Genomic DNA, 25,547 nt, shown 5'->3' with positions numbered 1-25,547 from the left:
TAAAAGTCATCAAGTATTTTAATGACAATTTCATAGAATTGGAAGTTTAAAAAATAACATTAAAAGGAGACACTAAGGATTTCAAAAACCTCTGTTTTATTTGTACAGAGTAAAATACATCATATAGTGAGCACTGTTTTCCACCCATAATCTAAAACCATTAAGTGTTTTCTTTTCACCAAACATCCTGGCCAGAAGCACAGACAATGGAAACGGGAATGCTAATTAGTCTCTCTCTGCCAGAGCTACAAGGTGCACATCAATCTCTGCTTCTGTAAGGATCCTGAAAGAACAAAAAGAAATCTTAAATAGCTTATATGATTCTTCCCCTTAAACTCCAATATTACAACCTAATATCTATACAAATAAGTTCTACAGCAATGCATCTTTCTGCCCTTTAAAGCCCTGCTGCCAGTGCCACAGGCTGATATTCCAATTCTCCTGAAAAATAAAGGAAGAATCAGTGGCACTAGAGAGCAAGGAGGTAACACATGATAGAAAAATAACAGGTAATACTTCATGAGTAATGCATCTGCAAATTGAGATCTAGTGAGAAGGTAGCTGGATCCCTTGAGTGGCAGCAGAAAAGAGGTCAAGCAGCTCCTGTGTGCTTTCTCACAAACACGGTTCTATTCTGTTGTCCTCAGCACACACCACCAAATTCAAAACCACCCATCATCACCGTGCCCACCTTAAAAACATTAGGAAGGAAGCACTTAAAAGACTGAACCTTTAGGACCCAAAGGTTTGAAGCCTCTCTTCAGTCTCCATTTACCAAGTAGTCAGACTAAAGTAACAGCAGACATTATTCCAAATTTAACTGTTCCTCTCTTTCTTTTTAAATAAAAAACCCCAATGAAAGACCAAAGCAGAAAAAGTGAATCCCTCTGCAGCAAGCAAGACTTACCTAAACTTTAGGTAAGCCATACCTGGAGAGTTCTTTTGCATTATAAAAAAATCCCCAAAACTGTTTCTCCTACATCTCATGCACACTTATGCAGCTATAACTGTGCTGTGAGAAGGCTGTCAAGTACACTGTATCTAGTGTGAAGCTTTCCTGCCCTCAGCAGGAAGACTTCCAGGTGTTGATACACTGGCCAAATAATCTTGGTGCACACACTGTGCTGCAGGCAATAAGGGAGGAGGGAAGAAATAGCAGGTGCCTTGCTTTCATGCTAGATGGGAATGCAGAGTAGTCGGAAAGTAGACAGTTCAGCTATTTTCAAATCATTAGTGATTTTTTAAACCCATGACCTTTTAGTCATACCGAATTTAAATAGAGTTTTTCAAACCACACAAATCCATAATCTATTAAATACATATTTTAGATGTTAAAAAATGCTAACATTTAAAAGACGAGCAAGAATAAATTAAAGATTCAATTTAGAAAAAGAATGAAGAATTTAAGGGACTTGTAAATATTCCCTAATATAAACCAGACTTTACTGCATTAGTTAGCATGACCATGAGTTGGAACTGGACTCCAGATACCATTACTATGAAAAATGTTTATGCTTCTAAGCATGAAAACACTTCTAGACCAGATGTTACTACATTTCAATCATCACAGAAAGCAATAGCCTTTTAAGACATGAAACAGAACACTTTTCTCTACTAAATCCCTTAACCGTGTCATACATTTTAAAATTCTGTTATTTTTTTTACAAAATGTTTTCTACCCCTACACATTTTTAAGAGTTACAAGTAAAAAACTCTACAGACCTTTGATCTCTGAAATTTATCTCTTTTTCTTGATTTACAATAACACAAGAAGTAAAACTAATTGCACATAATCAGAGAAATGCACCAAGTTTTATCAATGCTGATCACTTACCTGAACTTAGGATTTTCCACTGTGACTACACCAACTTCTATTTCTGAAGGTTTGAAATCAATGGATAGTACAGTAGACAGGCATGTTATTGCTGTCTGAAAGATGACAAAACCTCCTATCATTAGAAAGAAAGCACTAAGGCTTTTTTTTTTTCTTAATAGACATAGCATCCTTCCTTCTGGTTTAAAGTTACTTCCTCTCACTTCAAAATCTCAGCTTAGAAATTCCAAATAGTTTCCCTTTTGCTACACAATACTGGAGAGTCCCTCTCCAGTCCTCTCCCTAAAAAGCCCTGTCTACAAAAAGCAAAGGGACATGTTTTCATAGCAGAAAAAGACACAAAAAACCCAAAATCTTTTATCATGCAAAGATACTGTTTGAAATACCTTCTAATATGAAGATTGTTCTAAATGTCACTACAAGTTAAGTCATATTGGTATCCCCAAAATCAAGCACTCTATTAACCAAACACCAGCTACAATGGGAGTGCTACACTTACAGAATCTGCTTCAGTTAACATAAAGCAAAAAAAGCAGATTAGATGACCAGTCAAACAATTGCAGAATACCTTCAAATGATTTTCTGGTTGGAATAGCTGTATTTGCTCTGGCAGCAATACAGAACTGTAGGGAAAGACTAACTACATTTCTCTGCATTGCAAGCCTACATGGAGGATATTCATTAAAAATACTTTTAACAAATTTTCATTTCCTTCTGCTGGCCTACCTCTACTGTTTGTTCATATGTCCAGTCAAATTTCTTCTTTACTTTCTTTTCAAGAAAACTGGTTGACTCTGTCTGTTTAACTCCTGCAGCTGTGGCCTTGAATCCACAATAGTAACCTGCTGGATCACACTTGTATACCTGAGGGCCGTGTTCTTCATCAATACCAATCAAAATCATACCTTGAAGAGAAAATCTGTTAATTTATTTATTTCCCCAATTTTAGTAATTTAATTCAACTGAAGAACAGAATGGATACTCCTGTCTCTGAAAAAAATACATATGCACAGCAGCACATCTTTGAGAACCAGTCCCATACCTAGAGCTGTGACTTCCTTTTTATCTCTAATTTGCCATTTCTCACCAGCATCTCATTATCAGGTATACAACTCAGTTCAGTAGAAACTCTATTTCTGTCATTCCCAAAGAAGGTTACTTATTAAACATACAAACATTTTTGTCGTGCTCAGTGTGTAGAGAACCACAAAGTCAGGAAATACAAAACTTTTATCCTGATACAAAGTTTACCAAGCCACAGCTCACATCCTGTGTTATATGACACAAAAGTGTAAACAGTAGTTCTATTACCATATGCCTTTTACTAGAAAGCAACTTTGCAAACATGCTGAAACTAACGGAAATATTAACAGATCAAATTTAGATTTCTTGTTTGTAACCCTGAAAAACACGGCATTATATACCTTTTCCTCTTTAAATTAAAAAAAAAAAATCTGAAATGAAAAGTGGAAATAATAGGACATAACTGAATCTTTGAAGATCATCTAAGTGATGAAGCTGAGTAGTTTCCAAGTAACACAAACTGACCACATCACTGAAATGCATGTGTTCACCCTCACTTCTTGATGTACAGCTGCATTGTCCCAACATGCATATTAAAAAATAAGTCAAAAGCAATACTTGCAATAAAAACCAAAAACAAAACAAGGTTATAGTTTTCAATTATTTTCACTTTACACTTGTGCAACTTTTAACTAGTAATTAGAGCTGATAAACTTCTGAGCAGCTATTACTACAATAGTAAAAAGACCCCTCCTATTTTCAAAAAGGCTAAGGGAAGTTAAGAAAAATGCATTTTTATTCATGTACTTTAAAAAAGGAATTTCCAGTAATATCAAGGCATTGGAGATGCCAAGGGAAGAAAGAAACAATCCTTCCTGAAAATTACAAGCACACAAGCATAGGAAAATTGCCCCATCATTGTGGTGTAATTCTGAATGTTGCTTCTTTAGTGAGAAGTCTTAGTGCCTACTATGATTATGAGAAGTGATTCATCAGTTCTGAAACTATTCTCCTTCAAACAAAAAACAATACCAAAACTCAACCAATCAAAGAGAAACTCAGAATGTTTAATGAAAAAAGTAATTGAGGAAACCTGTTAAGGCTTTTACCTCAGTTCCTGAACAGCCTAACAGTATGGTTATAATTTGCTTACAGCCATACGTAAGAGAAAAAACAAGTCAGAACCAACCCCAGAACACAGAGATGACCAAGAACATCTACAAAAAATGACTCAACACACAACTTCTTTCTAAGCTGCATTTGCTGTTATAAAATAAATAATGTAGAAATATTTGCAAGGGAAATATTTTAGGCACTTTTTCCTCTACATTATAAATGATAGCTAAGCTAGGAGCAAAAATTATGTAAATCTGTCCTATACATACTACTTAGATAAAAAAGCAACAAAACCTGGACAAGGATAATTGCATTCTCCATTTCTCTCTTTTAACAGTGATAGTGGACACAGTGTATTAGGCTTGCACGGCAAGGTTTTGATAGTGAGGGATCTACAGGGCTGGCTTCTTTGAGAAGCTGCCAGAAGTTTTCCCTATGTCCGAAGGAGCCAAAGCCAGCTGGCTCCAAGACCAACCTTCTGCTGGGTGAGGCCAAGCCCATCCACAATGATGGTAGTGCCTCTGGGATAATGTATTTTTGAAAGAAAAAAAAAGAAGGAGGAAATTACTGACAGGTAAGAGAGGAGTGAGAACGTGAGAGGAACAGCTCCGCAGACACTGAGGCAAATGACAGAAGGAAGGAGCTGCCAGAGCTGAGGCTCCCCTGCAGCCTGTGGTGAAGACCATGGTAAGGCAGCTGTGCCCCTGCAGCCCATGGACATCCATGCAGCCCCTGAAGGAGCCCACTCTGGAGCACATGGATGCATGAAGGAGGCTGTAGCCCCACGTGTGCTGGGGCAGGCTCCTGACAGGACCAGTGGCGCTGTGGAGAAAGGAGCCCACACTGGAGCAGTCTGTTCCTGAAGGACTGCACCCCACATAAGGTGGGCTCCTTGCTGGAGCAGTTGGTGAAGAACTGCAACCTGTGGGAAGTTCCTGGAGGACTGTCTCCTGTGGGAGACACACTGGAGCAGGGGAAGTGTGGGAGGAGTCCTCCCCTGAAGAAAAAGTAGCAGCAGAAACAATGTACTATGGACTGACCACAGACCCCCTTTCCATCTCCCTGTGCCACTGTGGGAGAAGTAAAGAACGAGGAATAAACCTGTGAAGGAGGTAGAGGGAATGTTTTGAAGATCCAGTTTGACTACTCAGCATCCTATTTTTATTTGCTTGTTAATAAATTCAGTTAATTTCCCCAAGGTGAATCTGTTTTGCCCATGGTAGTAACTGATGAGTGATCCCTCCCTGACCTTATCTTGACCCATAAGCCTCTCATGGCATTTTTTCTCTTCTATGTCTTGCTGAGGAAGGGAGTGATGGAGAGAAAGGCTTTGGCAGACACTTGGCATCCATCCAGGGTCAAACCACCACACACAGACAAGGTTATAAAGAGCATCTCCTGCTCACAGACATCACTGCACAGTGCAAACGGACCAGGCCCCAAAAACTAAGGTGAAATAGTATCAGAGAAGCTAAATTATTTCTAATGCTGAGTCAATGGTAAAATCATGGCTCCAGTTCAAGACCTACAACACTGCTCCCTCATTCAGCTGTTCATCCCTCTTATTCCCCCATTTACCCACTCTGAAAATGGGCAAGAATTTCTTATATATGAATGTGCAGACTTAGACAAGAAACAGTAAAGATCATTTTCATACACTGTACTTACAGCAACCAAGGGGCCTCATTTCAGCATTCTGTGTATAGACCTGAGAAATATCTGCAATCCTTTTACACAGCATATCCACAGGGATGTCATATCCATACTTGTACTTCCAGTTAGCAGCCTCATAGCGGGCTCTCTGCACCTGGGATCTGCTATCAGCTAGACAAAAAGAACTGATATTAATTCCACTGAACATGTACCATGTTTATTTCTAGCACTGCCTGAGAATATAAATTCTAGGTCCAACTTTACATTGTCCTTAAATATACCCATTAGAGCTAGGTAAGTTTTCCAAAACCAGACTGGTGAATTAAATACCTGTCATTCCTGTCATCACACAACCAATATTTTCAGTAATCTTGAATAAATGAGTCACTGTGTTGGAATCCAGTAACTTGTCCTAAAGAGGAAACAGAAATAATGTATAGGAAACACTGTCCTTGAAGTAAAAAGCAAACAAACAAACAAACAAACGACAAACATTGAATCTTCGTTTTTTTACAGAAGAGCCCAAAAGGACCCATAACAGCTAAAATTGTCTTTCAGGGTTTCCAATTTTTATTGCTGTGAATAGCAATGAAGGAAGAAATTGGAGACTAGGGAAGATTAAAACCACAGATCTAGAGACTGAGAACAAGAACATGATCAACATCACAGTCCTCTTCCCTCTGAAGAAACTTTGAGAACATACAAAAGCTTGCTCTCTTATGGCACACTGCTCTTCAAACATAAAAGAATTTCCCCTTTTTCAACAGTACATCATCACTGAGCTGAAACACTCATGAAAACCTGTTCTACATGCTGTTGGTGTAACATTTCCTCAGCAGAAATTAAAGAAATCAGGGAACTGGTTATGAACAACTCAGCCCTTACAAGCCAGAGCAATGAATGCACGCTCAATACAGCAGGGTCAACTTATATTTTACATTTATCCCTTCAACAACTACAGAGAAAACCAATATTGCAGTATTCAGTGAGGAAATGTACAGTTGAGCACTACATGGAGCTAGACCTTGTAATAAGCAGAATGATAATTAGATAGTCAGTTCAAATAGCAATTTCAGTGCTAATAAGTATAATATCAACACTGCTAAGTCTCACCCCAACTTTTTTTCTCCTCTCCTTCCAGACCTCCCCTCAAACACAGACTACTTACAGGTACTTTCTTCTGTGTGACAATTACTGCAGAATCTTTCCCACGAACAGCTACAGATGTAAGTCCGCCTTGGTTTATGGCCTTAAATGCATATTCTAGAAAAATATACAAATGTTAACAAAAAACTTGTGTCAGAGACACTAGTACCATTAACTCTGACACACCTTCCCCCAACACACGAATCTCACCAATTTATGGCCTTTTTAATACTTTAATACTTGTGCAACAAGTATCTTTGTGTCCTTAAGGTCTTTAGTACAATGTGTTTTGACTCTCTTCATAAAACTATTATCACTGCTTCCTTCAAATGTTCTAATTTGACTTTTTATTCAGTTCAAGCTTAACAGCAACAGTATTAGTTTTAGAACAAAAAGGCTGTTCTGAACTTGATCAAAATTGTCCAACCTTAATCTACAGTAACCATAAATTTTTACAGAACAATTTTTGACATGGATTTTAGTATTTTAAAGGATATAAGCTTCTGGTTTTTTAGTAATTTTTTACTGATATAGATGAAAACTGATAGGATGACACAGGAGGCACAGGAGACAGGTTTTAACATTACAATCATATTTTCTGACATGACATTCAAACACTGCAATGCTTTTCTTCACTTTTTATAGTGAAAGCTATACAGATGCCAATTAAACAATGCTATTCATGTGAGTACAATGGATTAAAAAACACTAAAGTAACAGTCACTAAATGATCCATGAAATTAATTTCTTCTGATTAATGGTTCCAAAAGCCATTTCGACTTCAACAACAACTTCAAAAACTGTTTATCTGGCAATATTGAAAAACATTCAGGAATTCCTAATAACTGGCTGAGTAGCAAGTTTCAGAGAGCAGCTAGATGTAGGTAAGTTTATTTGTTAACTATGCATGTGAACCCAGAATTTAGAACATGTTTACAAACAGCATAGTAAATTGCTAAGACTATCTTAAAATAATGGAAGCAAGAAACTTGGCTATTTTAAAAGCTGCAGTCTGATCTATAGAAGAGATTACACAACAGAAGAGTAATAATCTGAAGATGAAAAAAAAATCAAATCTTGTATATTAATGTTCAATTTGCTGAGTCAGTGTTAGGGAAGAGCTCATTGTTGTGTATTTATGGCACTGTATTTACTACTCTCAGACATCAGAGCATTTACTGGTTACCCAAATGTGCCATAAAGGACGTTCCCCCTTTCCCTCCTCTCTCTGGAATGATCAGTGCCAGTCTGCAGCGGAGCACAAAATCCAGTAAGACATGGGCCAGCACTGCCTGCAAACTGGTCATGCTTGAAGCCCCAAGCACAGGCTTTGCAACACTTGTCTATTTATCTGTACAACCACCTGAAGGAAGAGTGTAAAGCAGAGGGACAAAGCCAGCCGTTTTTTCAGTGATGCCCAGTGACAGGACGGAATCAGAGGTGACTGGAACAAAGCGAAACAGGAGGGTCCACCTACATGTACACCTGAAAACATGTTTTACTGTGATGATGACTGAGCACTGGAACAGATTGCCTGTACTACTTACAGCCTACTTGGAAACACTTCTGGGCATCCAGCTCTAGGTGGGCCTCCCTGGGCAGGGGATTGGGGCCAGATAGTCTCCAGAGGTCCCGCCCAATCTCAGCCATTCTGTGGTTCTGTGACACTTAGGTGGCAGCAGGAATAGGTGCCCTCACAAACTAGTTTTGCTGACAACTACCACTGATCAGGCTCACTAAACTACAGCCCCTTCTGGTGCTATTACCACCTCCATTGCTCAGTTTACAAGGAAACATGCCAAAAGGTGAAGTGGCTCTTACAATGTAACAAATCTAAGTTGCTAGTGCTATTTTAAATCTGTTTATTGCTATGTAAGTATTTCAGCAGCACTGCAGACATTCTCTCTGAAAACAGCAGCCCCTTGCTGTTCCCTGAACACATCGCAACAGCCAGAAATTTTACTGTAGTAATTTTCTTTGTTTCCCAAAACTCCACTTAGAAGAAACACCACCTTTGAAGATTGAAACTAATAGGTAGTATGGGAACACTGATGCTCTGAGGGATTTTAACCACAGTAATGTGAAATACTGTTAAGTTTCCTAATATGAGATCACTTCAAAGGCACGTGAGTTTTCTGAGCTCTGGAAGCAGAAGACAGACCAAAGACAAAGTATAGGTATTTCAGTCCAGTATCACTACACTGGAAATCTGTTTCCATACTGCCAAATTCCAGAAAAAACTCAAGTTTTAAGGCAGTCCTAAAGCAACACATGTCCATGCTCATCCTTGACAGCCCCTAGCTAATCCTAATCCAGCAGAGAGACAAAGATAAAACAAAACCACTTAGATGTAGACATTTGATTACAAGCAAACATGAGACTTCTGCCCATGCTGTGGCTAGATGCTGGCAAACAGAAATACCCATGTAGCACCATGCCTGAGTCACTAGCCTGGCTGTGAGTAAAGTGAGCTCATTCTTGTTTGAAGTTAACTATGCTCATCTATTTTTCTTCCTATAGCACATAGGTATTTAAAATAGCTTTAAGACAGCTTCAGGCTGTGCGCAGAAGCTTTCAAATACACATGCAGATACTTGTTTCTAAGACACTGTTAAAAGGCATGGAGGTACTACACATTTCTCATACATTAACCTAATGGCTAAATATACCTGGGAGGCAGAAAACTGAGGCTCAGTTTTCTTTCTGCTACAGAACACAGAAACCATTCCCAACAAGTAGTACTGTGACAGAGACAGTGAAAAGTGATGCAGACCAACCAGCCTGTTTTAATGGCAGCGGAAGGTTGGAGCCCAGGACTCCTCTGTCACAGAACCACTGAAAACCTTTCTGAGGAAGCACTGCTCCTACCATCCTTGTGTACAAGGGATAATAAGCATTATACATGCTCCAGCAACCATATATAGGTATCCAGTACAGGTAACTTTCTGTCTATGTACAGACATCTACACACAGGCACCTTCCTAATTTTTCCTTGCAAAAAAGACTGCTCAAGACTGGGCCACCTGTCCACGAGGCCTAATCCAATCCAATCTTCTTCCTGAGAAAAACTCAAGGGCAGTCACAAAAAAATTATATGGGTTGCAGGCAACTCATGCAATCTGACCCAGCAAGCTCCTTTCCTGGAGAACAGATGGATTTATAGGCATAACATGCAGTGGCTGTGCAGTGAAGCCATTGCAGCTGGGGAAGGCAGCATCAGGATGATTCTGCAAAACAGTTCATCTGTCCCTGCTGTGAGGATCCTTCAGGAGCACTGTCAGACTACAGTCCTGCCAGACTGTGAGCTGACTGTATCCTACACAAGGGGCACCAGGATGCACTTCTGTACAATCTGGTGCACTGCAAGAAACAGGAATAACAGAATCTGTGGCCTACAGAAGAAGCTGAAGCTTGGCTTCAGATTGTTCCAAGTAACCTGAAAACAAAGGATGCTATCTCAGGCCACAGCGCACGGAACACGCGGCATTCAGGTGTAACAATGCACATGAGTTACATCCAAGAAGTCACTTTGTCACTCTGGCATGCAGGGTTTGAGGCAGTTTAAATCCCATTTCAAACAGCTATCATAGTTCTCACATCCCAAAACGCAGTGCTCCGAGGCTTGGCAAGATTCACTTAAAGAAACACTTAAGGAAGACTAAACAGCCTCTGGATAGCTGCAAGTTTGGTCTCCAAGCGTCTAAAATCGCGCACGGAGGACTCCGAGGAGGCCCCTCCCGGTGGCAGGAGACACTCGAGAGCCCACCCTGGCTCTAAGTTTTCCTTAGCTCATGCGAGCATCCCTTCCCCGGGTCCCCACGCCGGCACGGCCGGGACCGCCGCCGCTCCACGCTCGCACCAGGCTTTCCCCCACACACCGCGGGACCAGGCCAGGGGGGAGCCGGCACCCCCGAGCTACGAGAGGGGCCGCGTCTCTCCTCTCCGCACAGGCTGTCGGGCTCGGCAGAGTTTTCGTGAGCCGGCCGCAGCCCCGCTCAGCGGGGAGCGGCTGCGGCGGCGCAGGCAGGCCGGGCCCGTGACGGGGCAATTCGGCGGCGGCCCCGAGGGCCCGGACACGCACCGACTTGGTAGAGGCGGCCCTCGGGCGAGAAGATGGTGATGTGCCGGTCGAAGCCGGCGCTGGAGCCACGGGACATGGCGGGAGCGGCGCGGGAGCGGCGCGCGGCCGGGGGGAGCTGTCCGCGTGCAGGGCCCGCCGCAGCCGCAGGCACCGCCGGAGCGCTTCCGGGTCACGCGCCCGCGCCGCGCAGGCGCAAAGGGGAGCGGCGCTCCCGCAGCGTCACGGTCCGGCGGCGGCGCTGCGCATGGCCGGGCCACACGGCAGCGGCACACCACGGCATCGGCACACCACGGCATCGGCACACCACGGCATCGGCACACCACGGCATCGGCACACCACGGCATCGGCACACCACGGCACCGGCACACCACGGCATCGGCACACCACGGCATCGGCACACCACGGCACCGGCACACGGCACCGCCGCAGTTCTGGCAGCGGCCACCGCCGTGGAGCTCGGCGAGCCCTTCTCCTTCGCGGAAACCTGAAAGCCCCGCCGGACGTGCCTGAGGGAATGCGCACGGAAGCAGCAGGAAACGGAATAAAAGCATCATCGCGGCATTCATCAATACTGGATAAAAGTACCACCAGTCAGCGGGGAAAACAAAACCCTTCCTAAAATTCCAAACTAAGTATTTCCACGTGTCCTCTTCAATGGGAATAATTTTAAAGCAAGTACTTAAAAAAACATGTTTAAAGTATTCATAGGTAATTGTCGCCGCAGCTGCGTTATAATGCGATGTTTAAAAGACTTTTTAGCGGCGTCACAAGTTTAAACTCGTGAATATATGTCCTTTTTGCTTTTCAACATATTGGAATTCCCCTATTCTTTGTGGGAAGACATTTTTTAAAAGCTGGTCATTAGAAGAGTTGGAAAGGCTGCGTTCTGGTATCCACACCTCTGTTTTAAAATTACTAGGTGAGGTTATTTCTTGTTGAAATAGCAGAATAAAGGCGGACTTTGTGTATGCCACGCATTAAAAGTCTGCATTCTCAAATTTGTCAAAATACTTCTTGCTTATTAACAGTATGGGAGAATAATGTCCTGCTGTGTATTTATTACAAGACTCAGAGTTTGTCCCTTTCATTACCGAAGGACTTTGTGGGCAGACATGAAATGTTTAAAGGGGTGATGCAAGCACTGGAACACAGAGAACACGAACATGTTCAACTGTGTCTGCTGGGTCAGAACAGAGCCAGTCTTATCCAATGCTCTGTCTCCAAATGTGGCCAGAAGGGGGATATCCAAGGAATTAAGACTAGAGAGAGCCTTTCATGATACATCCCCTGAATCGTCTCCCAGTCTCCAACCACCTGGAGGGACTTCCCAAGGCAGGGATAATGTCTGGTTATGCAGTAACTCTTGCTGGTTCCCTTTAATGAAACTTGCTAGTCTCCCGTTGAACCCGGGTGAACTTCTTGAATCCACAACATGCCATGGCAAAGAGTTGGTCAGCATAACAGCATGTTGTGTGCTTTTGTCTGAAACCTCACCTTTCATCTGAACCTTCTATCTGCCAGTACCATTTGATGCTTTTGTGCTGACTGCCACTGCACTGTGGATCCCTAGGCACTCCTTCCAGAACACTCGTGATTCTTATGACCTCTATGTTTCTTAAGACCAGTTTCTCCAAGATGATGATCTGTGCCTTTACAGTTCTTCCATCCTACAGAGCTCTTTCATTCTCTAGAATGGCTTTTTTCTCCCAAGGAAAAGGTGATGAGAAAATCTAAGTAAATATCAAGTGTTCAGCCTGATAGCCAAACAGTAACTAAGAAAATCTTTAAGGTTTGAATCAAAGATCCAGTATTTGAATTAGATAGAGTAATAGTTGCTCAATACCATGGATATGATGGAGTAGAAGTTATGCTATTTTCAGCATATCACTTCCAGAGTACAGCATTGTTTCAGAAGAGCAATCATACTTTTGGCTTAATGTTAAATCCCTTCTGATGAGGATGAGTATGGAGTCCAATTCTGTGTTGCAGGATCCTGAGGAAAGCTGTTTTCACAATCATCTTTTTAACATAGTAAGCAGTAAGTGGGAGACCTTGGAGGTGATAAATGCTGGAGTGCAGGCTCTCAGTTCATCTTTCTCAACTCTGTCTTGTTAGTGTGTCTCCATTTCCATGGCACACAGCAAGCTAAGGGCACATTCCTTCTGATTCCCATTCTCACTCAGTGTAATAGCAAATGGCAGTCAGTGTCTCTTTGGGGGTACCAATTGCTATACTGTTTGGAAAAGTTGTCTTTCTGGCATTCAGCATGAAACACATCTGTGTAATAAATCACCTTGAATTTTTACTGTACCACGATATAAACAACAGTAGATGTCAAATAGATCAGCTATTTGTTATTTGCTTTGGTTTAGCTCTCACATTTATTTTTATTGCCAGTGAAACCCTCAGAATTCTTTTTAGATACTTGGAAGCAAATCCTCATATTCATTGTTATTTTGAAATACTGTATTTCAGTATTGAGGACTTAGAGCAACACAAAAGAAATCTTATTTCAAAGATGTCTTAAATAAAATTCAAATTAACCTCAGAACTGAGCCTCTGGATACCATATGAATCTATGTAGCAGGTAGTATACACCAGAAAAAGTCTGTAGGTTCATCACTAATGTTTCCCCTTTGGTTCCACAGAGGCCATTAATTCCCTGTAAGGATCTGCAGAGAAGTGTATTAGCAGCAAACATAGAAAAAAGAAGTCACAAATCTGACACCAATGTTGTAATACCTTCCAGCTGCAAATTCCATATTCTGTTCCATCATTCCCTAAATATGCTTGTATATTTAATGTATATTAGTGTATTAGGAAGCAGTATTATTTAGAAGGCATTACCTAAGAACAGTTTTTGACGTGAAACCAAATTGATTGATTAGGGATATGTCCTGAGCAAAAAGGAAGTTTATATGTGGATATTATGCATGCCTGTTAATGACCAGGGTGAGGTAAAATACAAACTTTAACAGATGAACATGTCTGGCAATGAAATGGGTACCCTGAAGGTGCAATTTCTGCTCAGCTAGGGCTGACCTAAGGTAGAGGTGCTGCAGGGACCCACCTTCTGCAGCCTGACATTTGAACTCCACTCCCACACAGGTACCAATACTTATGCAATGGTGCTAGATGAGTGCAACAATGCCAATTCTGACCTAGCCAAAACCAAGTTTTTAAGAGCCAGCTCTGCATTGTTTTGGGCTGCATGACCATCAGAGATAGTACCAAAGGAAGACTGTAACAGCACTGATTCACACCAGCTTATGCCATGCAGAACTTCATACAGAGGGTGTGGGAGCCTCGCAAAGAACAGCAGCTGCTAACTAAGCAGTCCTGCACAGGAGCAGACACCTAATTTAAAAGCATATTTCCACTTTCAAGGAGATGTCGCAGTTCTCTGACTTAAACAATTATAAAAGCAATCTTCTGACAAATTAGAAGTATTGAGGAATGAGAGAAGTAGATCCAATCTCTCTGCTTTCCCTGCTGGCCTCCATAGGAGTTGTCATGTTGTGTCAGGAAAAGGGTCTGTTAGAAAGTTAGTAGAAAACACTACTAACAATATGATGAATTTAAAGCCAAGGTTTTATGTTACCTTAAGAGGTACCTAGCTTCTCTACACTTTCTGCACAGTACCTGAAGGACATGACTGTATGTAAATCACACCTGATGGTTTACAAACTGATACAAGAACTAGAATATGTATCAGGACTGTCCTGGAGAAAAAATAGCAGGAACATGCTTGAATGCTGAGTCCTGAGGGAGTTTGCCATGGGGCCCTGAAAGAACTCAGAACTGCAAGTTCTATACAAAAAGATTTTCATGTTTCATCTCAGTTTCAAACAGGATTTTTGTACGAGACAAATGTGACAAGTATAGGATAATTCATCTGATATTTATGTGGCATTTCTATGTTTTGGGGGGAGAAATGTTTGCATTAAAATTTTAAGTGCAATAAACAAACACATTTATCACACACACACACAAATAACTTAAAACACTTTTTCTGTAATTAATACCATTTTTTTTTCTTTATAACTCCGGATAGATTTTATAGAAATGTACAAGAATCAATTTTGTCCTATTATTGTCTTTAAGAATTTCTGTCTATCCATTTTCATTTAAAAAGTCCATGCACTTCCATCAGCAAACTATTGTAGTGATGCCAAATCCTGTCAGAAAGGGCAAATTTAGGAGTGTGAAAGAGCCACAAAACATTCCACTGGTTGTTTCCTTATTCTTCCAAACAAATGATTGCTATGTGTTCTTCTAACCAATCTCTTGCATTCTATGAGATCAAACAAATTCTAATTACAGTGAGGAAGTCTTAGTTCTGTGTGTGTCTGGAAAATGGTAAATGTACCATTTGTCCCCCTTAGCTCCACTGAATAGAGGCAGACATTGTGCAACACTCTTGCACAAGGTCAGCACCACAAACTCTGAAGGTACTTTGCAAGTCTTGCTTAATTTCTTCAACGCACAGTTTATATATTTCAGTGTAGATGAAAAGCTTGAGAAAAAAATAAAAGATAAAAATGCCCAAACAATAATTCCAACAGGAAAAATCAAGTTTTAATTCAAATTATGAAAACTGCCAGTAAAAATGGAAATAATGGACCTAATTCACCTTCACTGGACCACCACTGATGTTAAGAGATGTATGCAGGAATGATTTTGGCAAAAGCAGTCACTCAGTTTTCTTCAGTTACACAACTCACACATTAATCCCATAATTGTCCTGCTGAGTTCTCCTAGCCAGCAACAGTGATTACAAGAAAGGCAGCTTCAGCTTGTCCAGTTACATTCTTCATAATTTCTGTTGAATGCAGAGCCATTTTCTTGGTACTTGATATGAATATTTTTCCTCATAAACATCTTTATAGGGAATATGCCATGTATCACCTGTAGTCTGTACCACACAGTCGTAATGTAAAGCAGGCTGTTGAGAAAAAACAGAGGAAAAACTTTTTTTTTTTAGACTATATACAACATATTACTAAAATATCAATTACAGGTAGTTATGACTTCCAATGCTTACCTTAGAATTGTCCACAGTTTTATCTCTTAACAACTCATTTTGTTTTCTTATACAAAATAAATCCTAAATTTTAGTACTGGAGGAAAAACGAAAGTATCTTCTAGTATTTTGTGATCTAGGAGTCATTATAAATGCTGTCTTCAATCAGCACCAGATAATAATGATTTCAGCATAATGCACTCAATTACTAGAAATGGCAAAATTATTGTTGTTCGGTTCAGTTAAATGAAATCATATGGGAATTACTCAGGATGTGAAGTTTATAGTCTTGAACATAAGATTTAATGACATTAGTGACATCTTGTATTTTTTCTCCCAGTCTCTGTCTTTACAGAACTGACTTGCTGTCCCAAGGAGAAGAATAGGAGATGTAAGAAAAGGGTTTATCACTAGCACTTTCAGAAGCATGTGGTTGAACAAATAGAATAAACAAATTGTCAGGTCTATTATGTTGCAGGCATACTAATTCAACATATATAAGGCAAATACAAAGGAAACACTACTGGCTGGTAATTATGGTTCTCAGGACATACTATCATGCTATATGTATAGTCTTGGAAGTCTGCTTTCCTGTGGTAGCTTCCAGAATAACCTAAAACAGCAATCACCCAAATCACTTGTATGGGAATTAACATGTGAAAATTAGCAGTCCCTTTGTACAAAAGAAAGAAACAAGGTGTAGCTAAAGCTGTGTTACTCAAGTAACCCACTATTCATTATTTGGCTCCATAAGAAAAAATGTATATATGGTGACAAAGAATGAAAGGCTGTCATTCTTACAAACTGGTATCTCTGTTTGTAATCACAAATATTATTTTACAATTTTTACCAGAGAAGGAAGAAAATTAATCTGCATAGATGCAGAATTCCTTTAAGCAGGCAATAATACAGACAGACCAGGTAACAAAAAACCTGCATATAGAATGTCACATGATTAATTTTTCCCTAGAAAAATCTTCAAACAGCTGCATTCCTGTTTATGTACTGTCCACAAGGATACATATCTCCTAGACAATAACAGCAGTATTCTGACATAACATGACATTACTGCAATTTCTTCAGCTGAATACTAACTCTAAACCTGACTGTTGAGGGCTTTCCCTCATGAAACTTTACACCTATGTTAGGTACTATTACAGTGAATACTGAAATACCTGTATTTTTCTGCTTCTTTAAAATAAAGATAAAAGAAATTCTATGGTAAAATTAGAAGCATTAGATATTTTATAATAGTGCTGCGGAGGAGAATAAGGGATTTCAAAGTTTAAAATAAATTGAAACATTGACACTCAGGTTTTACTGAGGCCAGTAATGGTTAGAGTTGCCAGCAATGGAAAGATTTATATACATAAACTTTTATTTACATTTTAAACATTTAGGTAGCATTTCTTGGGTCTCTTACAGTTTTCTTGTTTGTGGCATGCTTTGTAAATCCAATGAATTTTCAGTTAACATGGGAGTTTTAAGCGCATTGGTACAAGTCCATTTCTTAAGACAAGATATTTTGGCTTCCAGAGTTTGAAATAATGTATCTTCAATGAATCTGCTCTGTGTGTTTTCTGACTGCAGCGGGAAAACTTACCAAAAAATTTATACTCCCTCCTTCTGCAGAAGAGAACACTATCTGGTGCCCACGCTGCCACTTACGGAACAGATGACGTGTCAGACTGTCAGAGAGACAAGCCTTGTGATCCCGCAGGAAGTCTCTAGTAACAAACCTGCAATGCTTGCCTGATCGAAGAGTGGCATATAACAAGAAGGCATCATCTTCAGAGCTTCACAAAACAAATGGAAAAGACAGACATCATTCACAAGGCAGTAAGTAGTTGCAGGAAGTGATTCAAATGCTGATCAAGATTTATTCATCAGCAACACCGAAAATTCCCACCACTACTCTAGTTCCCTGTAAAATAAAAAATTGCTTACCACAGGGAACCAAAAGCTAGAGTGCAATAAAAATTAATTGCATGCTACTTAGAGCACTTCTTTTCCTCTTATCACAATCTGATAATGGAACAATATAATCTCCTGCCACAAAGTTTAACAATACTGTGTTACGTGGAACAAAACTGCTAAAACTCAACGGTGTACCCCCACACAGGAGCAGACCACAACTGCACACTGATGCTATCAGAAATTCTTTTAAGTTCAGGGCACTGTGCTCTTGGCACTGGTTTTATCAGTCATAAATCCTAATAAACCATACAGCTGTCAATATGATTCTAAGTGATGGAAATCTTCATAATGCAACTTTTTATGTACTTTTGAAGCAAGTATAGCAAAGGATATGTTTCTTTTCACACACACAGACAGAGATACTAGTAATGGTACTAAAAACTAGAGCAAAATGCACATAAATCAGGTGTTGGTCTTTATTATATTGAGCCATTTTCTTCAACTTACATATTTTCAGCAAAGAAGAAGTCTGCCTTATTCTGCATCTCCTTCATAACTTCTCTTTTCCAATTTGAAGAGTTCATCAGCATATGTTTGCGGCCCAGCACAAGCAACCGGGCATTCTCTTTTGCCAGGCAGTTGACAGCATCAAACAGCTACAGAAAACAAAGCAAACCCAAAGATTTTCTTAGCTGTAAAAACAGAGTGACAGGGAATACTTTCATGTGTGTCTCACCTAGAAGGACTTCTAGACAACTCTTGTTTTATAGTTCTTAACTGCAATGTGAATTAAGCAGATAACTAATTTAATTCCCTAATCACAAAGAAAAAAAAGAAACAACAAGCCAATTCATTGAAGGAAGCTGCCCTCAACCACACAGAAAATATAGTGCTTTTAATACTCCAGCTCTTGCAGTTCAAATGACATGAATGACCTCAGGCAGAGCTTTATGGAGATGTCAGGAGTTCCAAGTCAGAGGGAAGTGAATCACGCTGGGATTTAAGTGATACCCACTTCTGACCATGAAGCACCAGCAGCCCTGAGCACAGCCCTCTCCTGCCCCACCTGCTGGAGCTGGAGACCTGCACGGCCCAGGCGGCCCTATGGGGAGGCGGTGAGCAGCAGGTCATGGAAATCCATGACTTCGGGAATAAGGTTTTATGGAAACCACATATGGACTAGCCATCCACTTGTGCACCAACATACTGAGGTGGTAAACTCACTTCAGAGGGATTTTTCAGCATCTCTTAGGGCTGTGCCTGTTCTGCAATAAGTGCTTCTAGGAGAGGCACTTGTGCCTGGGACTTTCCCTCCCTGCTTCACCCAGACCGAGCTCAGGGAGGACAAAGGTTCTGGCTTTCAGCATCCAGGTTATTACTGTGGACTGCTCACAAAACAATGACATTTCAGTTTGACACAGAAAAACAGAAGAATTGTTTCTTGAGGTTGATGCATCTATCATATTTGAAAGACAAGGACAGTATGTATCAATCACCAGGGAATGGTATTACCTAATTTTTACCTGCATTCGCTGCCACTATTTGCCAACATACAATCGCTTGAAAATTCTTTAATCCTTCCTGCTTTTCTAGCTACTTCCCTCTTCCTTGTTACTTTTTCTCTCTTTAATATCTTCAATTGCCCTTTTCCTTCTCTTGCTCTTTCCCCACCTTTCCTCCTATTTGTGATCCTTCTCATTTTTTGGTATCATTTGTTTTTGATTCAGAAGCTAGAAAGAATTGTTCATATAACTCTTGTGTGCCTTTTTACAATGCATTTAGTTTCGTTTACCTGCAAGTACCAGGAGGAAGGAGTGGCCCCATTCAGTCTTCTCTCAAGCTGTACAATCTCACTACTTCTGTTGTATCAGATCTGTATCACAACTACACACAAGCTCACTGATCCAACAAAAGACTTTTTTGTAGGGTTGAGCTTGCGGCAACCCAACAGACTGACTTGAGTCAAAGGTTCAGTGACTGATAGGAACACATTGCTGGAGGTCGTGAGGACAGGAAGTGTGGAACTGTCCTTCACAGGAAAGGACCTGCAGATGGCTCAAATTAGCTATGCCATGAATCTGGATCTGAGATCTGAGAGACGAAGCCAGAAGATTTTCAACATTAATTTTAACTGCTGAGCTATAAGTTGCTGTTGCCAGTATTGATTCTGAGGGATTAAAGGCTCTGTTTTCATACAGATATAGGAGCTTGGTGCTAATGAAAAGCACAAATGCCTAACAGTACCTATTGCAACTGACTTCCTGCTTCCAGGAGATCACACTGGGTAATGGCTACATGTGTACAATCTACTTTTCCCTCATTAAAACAAACAAAGCATAATGTGAGCGGGAGAAGACCAAATGCAATAACTTCTCATGCACTGAAGCAGTCCTGCAAATAGCTGGATTCAAATACCAAAGGAGAATTAAGTTGGGTAATCTGAGTCCACTAAAGCTAATAAAAGTTAGGAATGTAGCTACTGCATCTGCAGACATTTTCATGTGCTGAAGTCAACAGTGAAGAAATAATAGCCATTAATAACTTTAGCAAACCCTTACAAATTCCAAATGAAAATGCTTTTTCTTTTTGCCTAATGTTGCCTAATGCCTTTCTGGAGGTTATAACTAGTGGCACTTTGTACCTATTAGTCACATGGACTTTCTTGTCCATATTATTAACATATGAGGTTTCCTAGTGTGAAGTGCTTCTGGGAGAAAATTGAGAGGTTGGTATAAATTGCTACAGCAATGGAAAAACCAGGCTTAAAATGTAGTAAAATTAAAGAGAGTCAGCATTTTAAAATTTTGAAACTCCTGCTTACATAACAACCTGTTGCTCTATATTGGGAATGGCGAAACACGACATGGACTCTCTTCTGGGTTGCACAAGTGAGCAAGTTTTACTGTTCCAGATCTTTTATAGACAGGTCCGAGAAGGTCCGAAAAGGTAAAACTCTCATTGGTCATTACATCACCATCATTGGTCAGTCGGGAACAACACCCCTTGACCTTCTCTTGCAAGAAAACAAGGTGACAAACAACACCTGCAAGGTTGTCTTCTATCTCTAAGGATTGTTTTGATTCCTACTTATGATTTCCCAGGCCACACTTCTCAGGCCAGTCTGTGAAAGTTATGTGACTTGGTTTCCCACAGACACTGTGCTCCCTGCCTGCTTTCCCACATTTAGCATCCATAACAACCCACTGCCCCATCTCTACTTAACAGAGATTACCTAACTTACATAATAAGTAAAATACAGAATATAGAAATTATTTTTGTTTTCATAAGATAAAAATAACTTTGTTCTGCACACCCTCCTTATCTGACACAACTTTACTAAAAAACCCTTTCTCTCACTTTAGGTTTGGGCACTTAATGGAGGTGGACTACAAGGAGTCACAGAACTTACATGGGGGGTTTCCTGAGTGAGTCTACCCTGATGCCTAGCTGCTTCTCAAGAAAGGAAGATGTGAGACACACTAACACTTGTTTCAGTCACAGAGGAAACTAACTGAACGTAATGGTATTAATACAGAAACAGCAGTAGTGATCTCTCATTTAAAAAGTCAAGGGTATTTTATTAATCTACTATTTCCAGAAGTTGCATGAGTGTATAATGGAGCACAAGGAAGATAGATTAATTACTCTAACTCATACAAGGAACTATGAGCAGAGCAGGATACAGATTTCCTAAGACTTCACTGCCAGTCCCTTTCTGATCACAAGATCATGCTGTGACATGTGTCCCCGGTTTCAAAAGTTAGCTTGAGGTAGGACAGCCTTTCTCATTAGGTACTACTGGTAGATTCCCACTTGTGAAATGGGAAATCCCTACACACTGCTGCTGGGAGGCACACCACTCAGTGATTCAGCAAAATGTGACTCACCTGTATACATACATAGCATGAAGAAGTAATCACCAAAAATATTTAAATCACATTTTTTATGAATAAATCATGTTTGACATTGCTTAAACATTTGGGTTCACTAACTGCCATTTAAAAGCAAAACTCACCTGCAGGTTATCTGCTAATAAGAGCAACAAACTGCTCTATTATTGTTATTTTCACCTGTTGTTAGTGCTGCCTCCCACCCAAACAAAGCTGTGAAACTGCAGAAGAAACCCCAACACAGACCACAGGTTCAGAGCTGCCATTACTGTCAGGCAGGGCTGAGCATGATCATTGTCTCCAAAGTTTAGCCAGCAATTGGAGCCAGTCAAAAGAGGTGATTGTCCCACTTCACTCTTCACTGGTGTGGCCTCACCTTGAGTCCTGGCTATAGTTTTGGGTGTCATAATATAAAAAAGACATTAAGCTGTTGGATAGCATCCAAAGGAGAGCAATGGAGACGGTGAAGGAGCTGGACAGGAAGACCTATGAGCAGCACAGAGGTCACTTGGTCTGTTCATCCTGGAGGAGACTGAGGGGAAACCTCACTGCAGTTACAACTTCCTTGAGGCAGGGGGGGGAAGTAGAGGGGCAGGCACTGATCTCTTTGGTGAGCAGTGACAGGACCCAAGGGAATGGCCTGAAACTGGGTAAGGAGAGGTTTAGATTGGACATTGGGAAAAGCTTCTTAACCCAGAGGGTGGTTGAGCACTGGAACAGGCTCCCCAGGGAAGTGGTCATGTCACCAAGCCTGACAGAGTTCAACAAGCATTTGGACAGCACTGTCAGGGACATGGTGCAGTTCTTGGGGTGTCCTGCGCAGGACCAGAAGTTGGGACTTTGATGATCCTTGTAGGTCCCTTCCAACTCAGGACATTCAGTGATTCTATAAATGAATTTCTGTCATGAGTATATTTATTTGAATTAAGAGTTTCACCATTTTTGGTTACCTTTTTCCATACTGTAGATCAAGACAATAAGCTCAAGAAAAACCTGTTTACTTTAGTCCCACACATAGGAGAGAGATACGATGAGAAGCCAGAGTTTTTTCCTACAGGACAGCCAGTTACTTAGGGAAAGCATGTGTGCTGCTTGCAAAAAGGTTGGATTTTCCCACTGAGCCTGGTAATTTTTCACCAAACCACATTCAATATCATTACCACAGCACCAAATACAAATGCTTCTTATACTCCCTACATTATTATTGATGACACAATGTAAATTAGTCTCAAGTCCTCTTAAATACAGGGGCAGTATACACATTTCTTGATCTCTCTGGAGTTCATCTGTCACTGACTAGCAAGAGAGTAGCTACTTCAAAGGGAAAGCAGTGATGGATGAGTAAGTAACAGTCACTGAGATTAATCAGGCTGGTTTACTTTCTGCTCTTTAGACAGTCAGCAGCTAACTGTTGGGAATTATCCCTTACAACACCAGGGATCTCTGCAATACTGAGAATATGCCAAAACAATATTCTTGGGAATATTTGTATCCAGTGTTACAGTAAGACTATTTAGATTGATGTAACACATCATCATGCAAAACCCTAACAGTGACAGCCCTTCACACCTCAATGATAGCAATCACACAATGTTTAACATGTTTTAACCTGTCTGCATTGACTCTGCGCCTGGAATTGACTTATCCTCTCTTGACACATTCACTAGAGATATGTCATAACTCCCTATCACAATTCATTAAAATTTGCAGTTCATTTTTAGATGTTAGCCTTTACTCTTAACAGTCAACACTATTAATCAAAGGCAGGTTATTGATTGGGCACAAAAACTAAACCACAGAAGCAGATTCCCAGGTTGATTTAATATAGATTGAGGATGGTACGGTAGCCTCAGTTTGCTCAGTGATAGCTGTACTACTTGCAGACTAAGTTTGTATTTAGAGATTGAAAATGCTTTTGCAGCCAGGTCCAAACTGACTGGTACCAAATGTGTACCAAGACACCTGGAGCTCCTGCACAATCCAGTGTTCCCACTTGGCTTAGGGGTCTGCCTTCTTCACTGGAAATCCAGTCTTTGCAATTGCATTGATACTCTTGCTTTTCTACTATTATCACAACACTATATACAAAGGCTTAAGGAAATAAGGGAGTTTCTCTTACATGTTTCGTTTTAGAAACAACGTAAAAATTTAGCCATTGGAATGAACTAGAAACAATGTATCTATTAAAAAGGAACATTTGTGAGCCCAATGGAGCTGCGCCAGTCCCAAGATTTTCAGAGTGGGTCAGAAACTATATTTAAGTACCGAAAATCCAAAACATAAGCATAATCTCTAGGTGGTGGTGGTGGCAGTGGTAATGGGATGCTATGAAAATGAAAGCACAAGCTTGACTGATCCTTTCCATAGATAGGAAATAACTCAGCGCAGGACTGAAATCAGCTTTGTAAGACTGAAACTGACAGTTTAAAAGGTAGTAACACTTCAGCTCGCACCACTGTCCTATGCAGATGTCTGTACAGCGTGACTGACCTAGTCTGATGTTAAGTGTTTTCCTTGTGTCCTATCTGTGGTTCAAAAAGTCCCAGACAGTACTTTTGTCCTTTGAGGAAAGGTCCTGCAGAAGCTGGGGAATCACTGTTAGAGCAGGCACAGGCATGATGCTGTTAGGGTATCTTAAACCTATGCTTCTGCAGAGATATCCTACATTTTAATAAACTTGACAGTTCCACAAATACTTCAATGTAAGGACTATATCTAAGCTCACAGGACAACAGACATTCAGGTAGAACGATATGATAACCAAGGAAACATCAGTAAATTAACAACTTTGCAGCTGAAAAAAAGCATCAGAGTACAGCATGCAGCAAATGTTTATAACACAATTTTCACAATGCCTTTCTGCTTTTTCTCAGTAGTACTGTTTTCCAGTTGCCTGCTACAGATTATTATACAGAGGTTATCTTCAAAACTTTTATATGCCTTTGGAAACGATTGCTTCAACAAGAACCTTTGCAGCTCTTCACACATATAAATGCTTTAACAAACACTACTGAAATGAGTGGTGATTTCTCTGTGAAGATCAGAAAGAGGAAAATTTTGTTTAATATGAAAGAGAAAATATAAAATGTTCTTCCTCAACAGTACAAAAATTAGCAGAAGCAAACTGAAGCATGAAGGTCTGAGATGGAGGAGCAGCCACGTGGTCAGAGTCAGACCTCTCTGTCCTGGGCCAATCACGAAACCAAGGCTTTCAGCAAGGAGGAACCTAGGAGGGAATCTGTTTAATATTGCTAGGAGCATAACTGGTATTTACCAGATTGAAAAAAACCCAGGGGATTTTCATATCCATCAGTACACCTTGCACGGCCAGTACCATGAAGCAGAGGTTCAACTGCCTCAGTTGGACCAAGGCTTACCTGGACAATAAACTCAGTGTTCCTACAAAACCAACAAAAATCTGATGCAATGTAATGCAGCTGATGTCAAATGTGTGGGTCAGCATTGTTTATCTTACACACAAGGATTATTGTGCATCCTTGCAGACTCATGCCATTTTAATACTAGTAACACTGCCAGCAGTGTCCATGCCTGGAGATCCTAGGTAGTGGAAGTCTGAAAGCTCATCATGATAGCTAAAGTCCACAAGATCTAATTTTTGTACTTTGTTGCTTTTCATGTAAGTAGCAGTCTGCAAAACTCAGCAGCTGGACACTGGGCAAGCCACTGTTTTATCTGAAGTATTGTTTTTTTACTCAAAAGATACAGCAATTTGACAAACAGATAATACTGTCAGCTCCCACCAATTAATTATGGATGGTATTTGCCATTTGTCTAAAGGCTCAGCCTCCTGGGAACAACTGGTTATATGAAAAACTTTGTATATTTAGCCATTTTTTTCCCCTT

The 25,547-nt window shown here is 40.5% G+C and overlaps 2 protein-coding genes across 3 annotated transcripts in view; both read right to left on the bottom strand.

Moving 5' to 3' along the window:
- Positions 1–79: 79 nt before the first annotated feature.
- Positions 80–11,014, bottom strand: PSMA6 (proteasome 20S subunit alpha 6). The gene is made up of 7 exons (XM_005520292.3): positions 10,854–11,014; positions 6,795–6,889; positions 5,957–6,038; positions 5,642–5,797; positions 2,561–2,739; positions 1,835–1,929; positions 80–283 (listed from the first exon to the last, which is right to left on the bottom strand). The coding sequence occupies exons 1-7, from the start codon at positions 10,927–10,929 to the stop codon at positions 226–228; spliced, it is 741 nt and encodes a 246-aa protein (XP_005520349.1). The 5' UTR covers positions 10,930–11,014; the 3' UTR covers positions 80–225.
- A 3,833-nt stretch (positions 11,015–14,847) lies between these two features.
- PRORP (protein only RNase P catalytic subunit) overlaps positions 14,848–25,547 on the bottom strand; it is a 38,498-nt gene continuing 27,798 nt past the window's right edge. For both annotated transcript variants that reach the window (XM_014249991.2, XM_005520417.3), the window contains exons 6-8: positions 18,301–18,449; positions 17,480–17,672; positions 14,848–15,798 (exon numbers count right to left, since the gene is read on the bottom strand). In XM_014249991.2, the coding sequence (XP_014105466.1) occupies positions 15,667–15,798; positions 17,480–17,672; positions 18,301–18,449 (474 nt within the window). In that variant the 3' untranslated portion in view covers positions 14,848–15,666. The remainder of the gene's footprint in view (positions 15,799–17,479; positions 17,673–18,300; positions 18,450–25,547) is intronic.

This window comes from Pseudopodoces humilis, chromosome 7 (genome assembly GCF_049639895.1).
Source record: "Pseudopodoces humilis isolate 2021_Gansu_Grassland_sample_001 chromosome 7, ASM4963989v1, whole genome shotgun sequence".
In the NCBI taxonomy this organism is placed as follows: domain Eukaryota; kingdom Metazoa; phylum Chordata; class Aves; order Passeriformes; family Paridae; genus Pseudopodoces; species Pseudopodoces humilis.
The sequence above is the reverse complement of the archived record's forward strand: the minus strand, read 5'-3'. Positions and strand labels throughout refer to the sequence as shown.